Consider the following 12,014-nt stretch of genomic DNA (forward strand, 5'->3'; position numbering starts at 1 on the left):
GTAGAGCTGTAGAGCTGTAGAACTGTAGAGATGTAGAGATGTAGAACTGTAGAGATGTAGAACTGTAGAACTGTAGAGATGTAGAGCTGTAGAGATGTAGAACTGTAGAACTGTAGAGATGTAGAACTGTAGAGATGTAGAACTGTAGAGCTATAGAGATGTAGAACTGTAGAGCTATAGAGATGTAGAGATGTAGAACTGTAGAGCTATAGAGATGTAGAACTGTAGAGCTGTAGAACTGTAGAGCTGTAGAGATGTAGAACTGTAGAGCTGTAGAACTGTAGAGATGTAGAACTGTAGAGATGTAGAACTGTAGAGATGTAGAACTGTAGAGCTGTAGAACTGTAGAGCTGTAGTTGAAGTGTCTCAAACCACAAGACAGACTCCCTCCGATTTCCTAATGAATTCATCATTGTTTCTCTCACATTGCTTTAATGACTGGTCATCGCAATAGTAATAAGTCACAGTCTCTGAGTACATTTCTCCCCTGCAGGGTTTTAGAATCAACCTCCCACGGCTACAATAGATAGATCCACTAGTAGAAACAACATGACTTACTCTTTGGGCAGTTTGACTTTCTTCAGATCTTCCTCAGCGTTAACGTTAGTCTGTGTCACATGACATCCCAGTGCCAACAGGGTCCTGACACACAGACAGAAAGAGACAGCAATACACGAGTTAAAACCTCACTATCATGCTTTGTTACCTGCAAGTAAGCATTTCATTGGACAGTGTATAACATGTGTATCCTGTACATACGACTAATAAAACTTCTATTATATTTTTCCATCATGTTTTTTAAATGTAGCCATTTTTTGGGACCCTAGCAGACAGACACTCTGGCCAAGTGTATTACCCAAGACACAGCAGAGTACCTGCACTCACCTGCCACTATTCTATTCCACTTATATACTATGTAACCGTTTCATGAGATCAGCACCAGTAACTTGAAAAAGTATTTGTTTTAATGATTGTAATTGTCACGTCCTGACCAGTTTAGGGATTATTTGCTATTGTAGTTTGGTCAGGACGTGGCAGAGGGTATTTTGTTTATGTGGTTCGGGGTGGTGATTTATGTGGTAGGGTGTTTGATTTATTATTTCCGGGTTTTGGTCTATGTTCTATGTTTTGTATTTCTATGTTCCTTCTGGTTTGTTGTATTTCTATGTTTAGGTTGATGGGGGGTTGGACTCTCAATTGGAGGCAGGTGCTTTCTCGTTGCCTCTGATTGAGAGTCCTATATATGGGTAATTGTTTGGTGTTGTGGGAGATTGTTTCTTGTTTTGCCTGTGAGCCTGACAAGACTGTTTTGTTGTTCGTGCGTTCTTCGTTTTGTTATTTTGGTGTTCTCTTTATTTAAAATAAATAACAAGATGAGCATCCACATTCCTGCTGCGTTTTGGTCCTCTATTCCCGACGACAACCGTTACAGTAATGTCTTTGATGTGATGCAATAAAAACAACTATTCACAAAACAAAAAACAACATGAGTAACTTTACTATTCATATGCTTCCCCTAAAGTAAACTGAATTAAATTGCCAAAATTATATAGTCTAATTTGCCTACTACTATACAATCATTCAAAATAGGCCACTACTGTATAACAGAAAGCGTGATCATTAGCTGTTTTCACTTTGTCACTATGGGATATTGTGGGTAGATTGATGAGGAAAATGTATTGAATCTATTTTAGAATAAGGCTGTAACGTAACAAAATGTGTAAAAAGTCAAGGGGTCTGAATACTTCCCGAAGGCGCTGTATATACAAATCATTGGTTTGTCAGTAACAGCAGAGTAGGCTACCATGCAATTGTTGTCTGTAGGCTATTAAATAAGATTCTGCTAATGTCTCCAGTCTTATAAAGTGTAATAGAATTGCCATATTTTTTACCTGTCCAAAGACAGACAGAAACATATCTGATATAGTCTATAGCCGACAGGTCTACTCTACGCCACTACACGCTCAGCGATGTCTTTTGTTTTTGGTGAATAGTGATTGCCTTTTTATTATTAACCTAAATTATGATGATCCAATCTACTCATCACATTATGAATAATAAGCCTTCTTATGTAAGTCTGAAAAATGCGATGACGCACGTAATGCTTCATTATAAAGGTGTATTTTTATGGTGAAAATTAGCTTTCCCCCCAAAAAACTTGAAACTCACACGCCGCCTATGTTACTATTGCTTATGTGTGAGTGCTGCAGCTGCACCTTTCAGTTAGTAAAGAATTCCCCAAATACTGATTCACATGAACTGCATGTGGGCTGTATGAGGCCAATATTAAAGTAGCTAGTTGCATTTAATGAGTTAGATCTCCTGAGTGAGTAAAACTAGGGGAGTATTGATTTAAAGAGCCCTTGAGAAGCTCTCAGCTCAGAGCCCCAGTATTCCACCTAAACAGTGAGTCACCATCTTCCCCATGCACAGAGTCAACACATAGGCACTCCTTCTAAAGACACTTCCTGGTACGAAGAGCCTCAATGAAATAGCCTATCTGTCAATTACTTAGCCAAGTATGAAACATCCTCTTAAATCAAACATGGCTATCAATCACCGCGTGTGGAAGATGTAGATAATTTTATTGGAGATACTGAGATGTCAGTTTGGTTGTCGTTGGTGGCTACTCTTTTCAGTGTAATTGGATGGAATGAGTCATGAGATACAGTATGTATATGTGTTTACGATATGAGCCCTAGCTACTCACTTGAGAGTTTCACTAGACATCTGCAGGTTATAGTTACTCTCTGTTTCAGGCAGCTTGGTGAAATCCACCAGGCAAGGGTGCTGCCTCTTGTTGTCGTCTCGAACCTGAGGGAGAGAGGAGAGGCAATTTAGCATGGTCCACGTCTGGATGCACAAACCGATTTGCAACTGTTGACAGACCGGTTGACAAAAACTTAAATTATTCACTGCGTAGCTAGTCTACCAAACAGTAGTCTGTTGTGACAGATAAAACATTAGCTCTGGGTGCTGAGAGTAATGTGTAACAAATGGAAACTTAAATGATCCAATCACGATACACCATCAAATGTGTTACTGACAATGTAGAATACAATAGTTCAACATGGGAGAATGAAGTTCCAAACAAACCTGTTAACTGAATCAGCATTTTTCAAATAAAACTTCAACACATTTGCACTGTGTATTTCGCTAGGTTACCTCAGGCCAGTCTAATTGTAATTACCTCAGGCCAGTCTAATTGTAATTACCTCGGGCCAGTCTAATTGTAATTACCTCATGCCAGTGTAATTGTAATTACCTCGGGCCAGTCTGATTGTAATTACCTCATGCCAGTCTAATTGTAATTACCTCGGGCCAGTCTAATTGTAATTACCTCATGCCAGTCTAATTGTAATTACCTCGGGCCAGTCTAATTGTAATTACCTCATGCCAGTGTAATTGTAATTACCTTGGGCCATTCTAATTGTAATTACCTCGGGCCAGTCTAATTGTAATTACCTCGGGCCAGTCTAATTGTAATTACCTCATGCCAGTCTAATTGTAATTACCTCATGCCAGTGTAATTGTAATTACCTCGGGCCAGTCAAATTGTAATTACCTCGGGCCAGCCTAAGTGTAACTACCTCGGGCCAGCCTAAGTGTAATTACCTCGGGCCAGCCTAAGTGTAATTACCTCGGGCCAGCCTAAGTGTAATTACCTCGGGCCAGCCTAAGTGTAATTACCTCGGGCCAGTCTAATTGTAATTACCTCGGGCCAGTCTATTGTAATTACCTCGGGCCAGTGTAACTGTAATTACCTCGGGTCAGTGTAACTGTAATTACCTCGGGCCAGTCTAATTGTAATTACCTCGGGCCAGTCTAATTGTAATTACCTCGGGCCAGTCTAATTGTAATTACCTCGGGCCAGTCTAATTGTAATTACCTCGGGCCAGTCTAATTGTAATTACCTCAGGCCAGTGTAACTGTAATTACCTCGGGTCAGTGTCACTGTAATTACCTCGGGCCAGTCTAATTGTAATTACCTCGGGCCAGTCTAATTGTAATTACCTCGGGCCAGTCTAATTGTAATTACCTCGGGCCAGTGTAATTGTAATTACCTCGGGCCAGTGTATTTGTAATTACCTTGGGCCAGTCATATTGTAATTACCTTGGGCCAGTGTAATTATAATTACCTTGGGCCAGTGTATTTGTAATTACCTCGGGCCAGTCTATTTGTAATTACCTTGGGCCAGTGTAATTGTAATTACCACGGGCCAGTGTAATTGTAATTACCACGGGCCAGTCTATTTGTAATTAAACGAGAGAATCTATTAAATGTAGCAGAGGAGCCACTCAGACCTGTGTTCATGTACTATTTTAAATTATTCAAATACTTTTAGCCTTAGTGCTATTATATGATACAATATCAGTACATGTTGCATTTACAACTTGTCTAAGTCCTATCATCAACTGATTTCAGCCAGTGTATGGCTGTGGATTGAATGCACTGTTTGAATGAAATGTTGGCATATTGGCAGTTAATTTAACAAATTAATGGAATCATTCCTCTAAAATTGGCTGGCTAGCTAGCTAACATCCATACAGTGTGGATAAATTCTTCAAATTCATTATTTTACACAATATCTTATCACCGCACTGGTGAACCATGGCTGACCAACTATCTGACCAAAATGTCTGACCTTTATACCATCATAAGAAGGTTCATGTCCATTCTAGTATTCTAATTCCTAATTCTATGGTCTGGAGTGCCAGATGGGTGGGGTTTCAAGTTTTGGGACTATTCTTTTGGCCCATTAAGAATATTATTTGACCACAGGTCTGGAACTTTACTGTGTGATTGTCTAACCACTTATGTCTGATGGCTTTACACCCCCTGCTATATTGTAGATAAAGAGTTACCTGTCTAACAGAACACAGAGGGTGTTCTTTAATGGAAGCCTCTCCAACATAATCCAGGTAGAATCAGGCATTCCCCAGGGCAGCTGTCTAGGCCCCTTACTTTTTAAAATCTTTACCAATGACATGCCACTAGCTATGAGTAAAGCAGGTGTGTCTATGTATGCGGATGACTCAGCAATATACACGTCAGCTACTACAGCGAGTGAAATCCCTGCAACACTTAACAAAGAGCTGCAGTTAGTTTCAGAGTGGGTGGCAAAGATTAAGTTAGTCCTAAATATTTCAAAAACGAAAAACATTGTATTTGGGACAAATCATTTTCTAAATCCTGAATATCAACTAAATCTTGTAATGAATAAAGTGGTAATTGAGCAAGTTGAGGTGACTAAACACCTTGGAGTAACCCTGGATTGTAAACTGGCATGGTCAAAACATGTTGAATCAACAGTAGCTGAGATGAAGAGAGGTCTGTCCATAATAAAGAGCTTATCTGCCTTCTTAACAGCACCATCAACAAGGCAGGTCCTACAGGCTTTAGGTTTGTCGCACCAGGACTACTGTTCAGTCGTGTGGTCAGGTGCCACAAAGAGGGACTTAGGAAAATTGCAGTTGGCTCAGAACAGGGCAGCACGTCAGGCCCTTAAATGTACATGGAGAACTAACATTAATAATATGCATGTCCATCTCTCATGGCTCAAAGTGGAAGAGAGATCGACTTCATCACTACTTGTTTTTGTGTCGGTTTAAACTACTAGCACACAGCTCAGACACCCATGCATACCCCACAAGACATGCCACAAGAGGTCTCTTCACAGTCCCCAAGTCCAGAACAGACTATGGGAAGCACACGGTACTACATAGAGCCATGACTACATGGAACTCTATTACACATCAGGCAATTGATGCAAGCAGTAAAAGCAGATTTAAAAAGCAGATGAAAATACACCTTATGGAACAGCTGGGACTCTGAAGAGACACATACACAGGTACAGACACACAAACACACTCTACACACACATACATTGTAATATTGTTGTATGGTGGCATTATACATTTTGTGTTGTAGATATGTAGTGGTGTAATAATGTTCTATAGGAAAAGGTGGGCCCCCATTAAAATCGACTGGACTGAAGTGGATCGGGTCAAGAGTTTCAAGTTCCTTGGTGTCCACATCACAAACAAACTATCATGGTCCAAACACACCAAGACAGTTGTGAAGAGGGCACGACAACACCTTTCCCCCCCCCAGGAGACTGAAAAGATTTAGCATGGGTAGCCAGATCCTCAAAAAGTTCTACAGCTGCACCATCGAGAGCATCCTGACCAGTTGCATTACCGCCTGGTATAGCAACTGCTTGGCATCTGACCGTAAGCCGCTACAGAGGGTAGTGCGTACGGCCCAGCACATCACTGGGGCCAAGCTTCCTGCCATCCAGGACCTATATACTAGGCAGTGTTAGAAGTAGTCCCAAAAAATTGTCAAAGACTCCAGTCACCCGAGTCATAGACTGTTCTCTTTGCTACCGAACAGAAAGCGGTACCGGAACGCCAAGTCTAGGACCAAAAGGCTCCTTAACAGCTTCTACCTCCAAGCCATAAGACTGCTCAACAAATAATCAAATGGCCACCCAAACTACTTACATTGACCCCCCCCCTTGTTTTTACACTGCTGCTACTCGCTGTTTATTATCTGTGCATAGTCACTTTACAAATTACCTCGACTAACCTGTACCGCCACACATTGAATCGGTACCGGTACCCCCTGTATATAGCCTCGTTATTGTTATATACATTTCTTGTGTTACTTTCTGATTGATTAGATTTGTTTTACTTTAGTTTATTTAGTAAATATTTTCTTAACTATATTTCTTGAACTGCATTGTTGGTTAAGGGCTTGTAAGTAAGAAATTCACTGTAAGGTGACGTGACAAATAATATTTGATTTGATTTTTATATGATACTGTTTTATTTTGTGGGTTTTGTGTGATGTAAGTGCCTTAATGTGTTTGGACCCCAGGAAGAGTAGTTGCTGCCTTGGCAGGAACTAATGGGGAACCATAATAAACCCCAGGAAGAGTAGCTGTTGCCTTGACAGGAACTAATGAGATTCCATAATAAACCCCAGGAAGAGTAGCTGCTGCCTTGGCAGGAACTAATGAGGATCCATAATAAACCCCAGGAAGAGTAGCTGCTGCCTTGGCAGGAACTAATGAGGATCCATAATAAACACCAGGAAGAGTAATTGCTGCATAATAAATACATATACAAATAACCATTGAGGAACTGAGCAGAGTGAAGTTATCAGCTTTACTGTATGAATGTCTAACCAAGGTGAGTGAGTATGTGTGTGTGTGTGTGTGTGTGTGTGTGTGTGTGTGTGTGTGTGTGTGTGTGTGTGTGTGTGTGTGTGTGTGTGTGTGTGTGTGTGTGTGTGTGTGTGTGTGTGTGTGTGTGTGTGTGTGGTGTGTGTGTGTGTGTGTGTGAGTGAGTGTGTGTATCTGGCTTCAGCTGACAATAAAGGATGGTAGGAGGTTGCAGAGGAGATCATTCCAACAGAAAGGTGATGTACTCTAGTCTGCTCTACTCGGAGATGATAAATGTACCAAATTCTAAGTGTATCATCACATTTATTATATTCTCATCATCCTGCCAAGTATCTGTCCCTTGTCCCCAACACGGGTTTCGTCCCAAATGGCACCCTATTCCCTACATTGTGCACTACATTTGACCAGAGCCCTATGGCACCCTATTCCCTATGTAGTGCACAACTTTTGACCAGAGACCTATGGCACCCTATTCCCTACATAGTGCACTCCTTTTGACCAGAGCCCTATGGCACCCTATTCCCTACATAGTGCACAACTTTTGACCAGTGCCCTAATCAAAAGTGGTGCACTAAATAGGGGATAGGGTGCCATTTGGAAACAAACCAATGTCACTGTCGAGCTAATGAGGGCTTGTTAAATTAAAATTACCCAGGCGAACAGCTATGCTTCCTAAATATTGTCCTTAATGAATGAGAAGGTCCAAGCCCCCTGAGTAATGAGGCTCCTCAGTCACAGCATCATTAATTTGGGCTGTCGTGCTCTTGGAAGGCTCTCTCTCTTTCTTTGTGTGGCTCTCCCTTTCTGTTTCTCTGTTTGGCAACCCCCCCCCATCTCTCTCATTAACGTATTCCAGGGCTTGGGAGGAAATGATTCTGATAACCATTCCTGCACAAAGAGCTACAGCTTGTGTTCTCAGCTTGTGTTCTCAGATTGTGTTCTCAGCTTGCTAATAACCACTGTAACTGATGCAGTTAGAGAGGATGGGAGGGAAGGAGAGAGAGAGAGAGAGAGAGAGAGATGGAGAGAGAGATGGAGAGAGAGAGAGAGATGGAGAGAGAGATGGAGAGAGAGTCACCCTCAACCACAGCCCGAGCAACTCACACAGGAACAACAGAGCAACAGACACCCCGCCCAGACCAGCAAGACTTGCACCGAGAGAATCCACACCAAGAGGACCTACACCCAGACCACAGCTTCACCAGCCACACCCCAACCAGCTGACCACCCCAAACAAACCCTGGCCACACCCTATACCCCCCCAGATCAGACCTATGCCCCTTCTGCCCCCCCCCCACCCCCCATGCCCCCCGCAGCAAGGACCTCAACATGACAGCCGCACATATGCCCAGGCTGTGAGCAGAGCAACAGGCCCAACCCCCACTAAGGCACCCCCCCAACAAGCCCCATCCTGGGACTTAAGAGGTATGTATCAGATGCTCAACATGCTCTGCTTACACCTACTGTAATGGTCAGGGCCTAAACCACACAAAAACAACACTAGACACAATGGAACACAAAGCTTTTACTATCTCATCCTGGAGGTCATCTGCCTGTGGCCTAAAGAGCAGGAACCCAGACTTCATCAAAGAAATTAGAAATACAGACATTGTCATCCTACAAGAAACTTGGTATAAAGGAGACGGACCCACTGGTTGCCCTCTAGGTTACAGAGAGCTGGTAGTCCCATCCACCAAACTACCAGGTGTGAAACAGGGAAGGGACTCAGGGGGTATGCTAATTTGGTATAGAGCAGACCTAACTCACTCCATTAAATTAGTCAAAACCGGAACATTTTACATATGGCTCGATATTAATAACGAAATTATCTCAACAGCGAAAAATGTCCTCATGTGTGCTACCTATATCCCCCCAATCCCCATACTTTAACTTCACTAGGGTAGGGAGCAGCATTCGGAATTTTGGATGAAAAGTGTGCCCAAATTAAACTGCCTGCTACTCAGGCCCAGAAGCTAGGATATGCATATAATTGGTAGATTTGGATAGAAAACACTCTAAAGTTCCCAAAACTGTTAAAGTAATGTTTGTGAGTATAACAGAACTGATATGGCAGGCAAAAACCTGAGGAAAATCCATCCAGGAAGTGCTTTTATTTTGAAATGCCTGTTTTTACATTGAAAGCCATACAAAGACTTAGGACCCAGTTCACGATCTCTGAGGCTTCTTCTACATGTGGCCAGTCTTTATGCATTGTTTCAGGCTTTTACTCTGAAAAATGAGGGAGATACAGCACTTTCAATGAGTGGACAGTGGAAATTTCCAGACATGAGTCCAGCTCGTGATCGGGAGCGCGCCTTTTTTGTTTCTCATATTCTATTGACGAAGCTTTTGTCCGGTTGAAATGTTATTGATTATTTATGACAAAAACAACCTGAGGATTGATTTTAAACATCGTTTGACATGTTTCTACAAACTTTTATTGTACCTTTTTGACTTTTGTCTGGATGTTGAGAGCGCTCTTTGTGCCTTTGGATTACTGAACTAAACGCACCAACAAAACTGAGGTTTTTGGACATAAAGAGGGACATTATCGAACAAAACTAACATTTATTGTGTAATTATGGAGTCCTGGGAGTGCCACCAGATGAAGATCATGAAAGGTAAGTGATTAATTTAATCGGTATTTCTGACTTTTGTGAGTCCTCTCGTTGGCTGGAAAATGTCTGTATGGTGTTTTGTGGCTAGGCGCTGTCCTAACATAATCACATGGTGTGCTTTCGCCGTAAAGCATTTTTGAAATCTGACACAGCAGCTGGATTAACAAGACGTTTATCTTTAATCCTAAATATAACACTTGTATCTTTAATCAATGTTTATGATGAGTATTTCTGTAATTTGATTTGGCTCTCTGCAATTTCACCAGATGTTATTTGAGACAATGCATTACTGAACATAACTCGCCAATTTAAACTGAGGTTTTTGGACATAAAAAGGGACTTTATTGAACAAAACGAACATTTATTGTGTAACATGGAGTCCTGGGAGTGCCAACAGATGAAGATCATCAAAGGTTAGTGGAAAATGTCTGTATGGTTTCTTGTGGCTAGGCACTGTCCTAACATAATCGCATGCTGTGCTTTCACTGTAAAGCCTTTTTGAAATCGGACAGTGTGGTTAGATTAACGAGAGTCTTGTCTTTAAAATGGTGTAAAATAGTCATATGTTTGAGAAATTTAAGTAATAGCATTTCTAAGGTATTTGAATAACGCGCCACAGGATTCCACTGGCTGTTACGTAGGTGGGACGATTTGGTGCCACCTACCCTAGAGAGGTTAACATCATCTTCAGCTCTGGCATCTTCCCCAATATTTGGAACCAAGGACTGATAACCCCAATCCACAAAAGTGGAGACAAATTTGACCCCGATAACTACCCTAGTGGTTGGAGCGTTGGGCCAGTAACCGAAAGGTTGCTGGATCGAATCCCTGAGCTGACAAGGTAAAAATCTGTCATTTTTGCCCCTGAGCAAGGCAGTTAACCCACTGTTCCCCAAGCACTGAAGACGTGGATGTTGATTAAGGCAGCCCACCGCACCTCTGATTAAATGCGGAAGACAAATTTTAGTACAACTGACTACGTATCCCACTTTCCCTTTGCCTTTTACCGTGGGATATGCATCAACAGCAACCTTGGGAAATCCTCTGCATTATCATTACCAGCAGACTAGTACATTTCCTCAGTGAAAACAATGTACTGAGAAAATGTCAAATTGGCTTTTTACCAAATTCCCGTACAACCGACCACGTTTTCACCCTGCACAACCTAATTGATTGACAAAGAAACAAACCAAAACAAAGACAAATTCTTCTCATGCTTTGTTGATTTCAAAAATTTTTTTGACTGAATGTGGCATGAGGGTCTGCTATACAATTTGATGGAAAGTGGTGTTGGGGGAAAAACATACACCATTATAAAATGCATGTACACAAACAACAAGTGTGCAGTTAAAATTGGCAAAAAACACACATTTCTTTCCACAGGGCTGTGGGGTGAGACCAGGATGCAGCTTAAGCCCCACCATCTTCAACATACAGGACCAGTCAACAGTTTGGACACACCTACTCAAAAAAGGCACACCAAATTGTGTGAGGGCACTAGAACAGTCTGCAGCACCCGACCTCACTCTACTAGAATCTGAAGTCAAATCTCAACTGTTTGCTGATGATCTGGTGCTTCTATCCCCAACCGAGGAGGGCCTACAGCAGCACCTAGATTTTGTGCATAGATTCTGTCAGACCTGGGCCCTTACAGGAATGGAATAATAGTGTTCCAAAAAAGGTACAGTTGCCTGGACCACAAGTACATATACCATCTAGACACCTTTGCCCAAGAGCACACAAAAAACGATACCTCGGCCTAAACATCAGCGCCACAGGTAACATCCACAAAGCTGTGAACGATCTGAGAGACAAGGCAAGAAGGGCCTTCTATGCCATCAAAAGGAACATAAAATTAGGACATACCAATTAGGATCTTGCTTGTCACGACTTCTGCCGAAGTCGGTTCCTCTCCTTGTTCGGGCGGTGTTCGGCGGTCGACGTCACCGGTCTTCTAGCCATCGTCGATCCATTTTTCATTTTCCATTTGTTTTGTCTTGTTTTCCCACACAACTAGTTTTCATTCCCTCATTACGTGTTGTGTATTTAACCCTCTGTTCCCCCCCATGTCTTTGTGTGGTATTGTTTGTTTGTAAGTGCTTGTGCACATGTTGACTGGTGCGTGTCGGGTTTTGTACCCAAGTTGTTATTTTCTTGATGCCGTTGGTTTTGTAATTAAACTGCTCCGGCTATTACCTAGTTCTGC

The 12,014-nt window shown here is 42.0% G+C and overlaps 1 protein-coding gene across 5 annotated transcripts in view; it reads right to left on the reverse strand.

Annotated features, from left to right (window-relative positions):
- LOC106571102 (ryanodine receptor 3) overlaps window positions 1-12,014 on the reverse strand; it is a 229,681-nt gene that overhangs the window by 122,507 nt on the left and 95,160 nt on the right. For all 5 annotated transcript variants that reach the window (XM_045695568.1, XM_045695569.1, XM_045695565.1 and 2 more), the window contains 2 exons: window positions 2,711-2,814; window positions 559-642 (listed from right to left, as the gene is read on the reverse strand). In XM_045695568.1, the coding sequence (XP_045551524.1) occupies window positions 559-642; window positions 2,711-2,814 (188 nt within the window). The remainder of the gene's footprint in view (window positions 1-558; window positions 643-2,710; window positions 2,815-12,014) is intronic.

The sequence above is a fragment of the Salmo salar genome, chromosome ssa15 (genome assembly GCF_905237065.1).
Source record: "Salmo salar chromosome ssa15, Ssal_v3.1, whole genome shotgun sequence".
NCBI classification, from domain to species: Eukaryota; Metazoa; Chordata; class Actinopteri; order Salmoniformes; family Salmonidae; genus Salmo; species Salmo salar.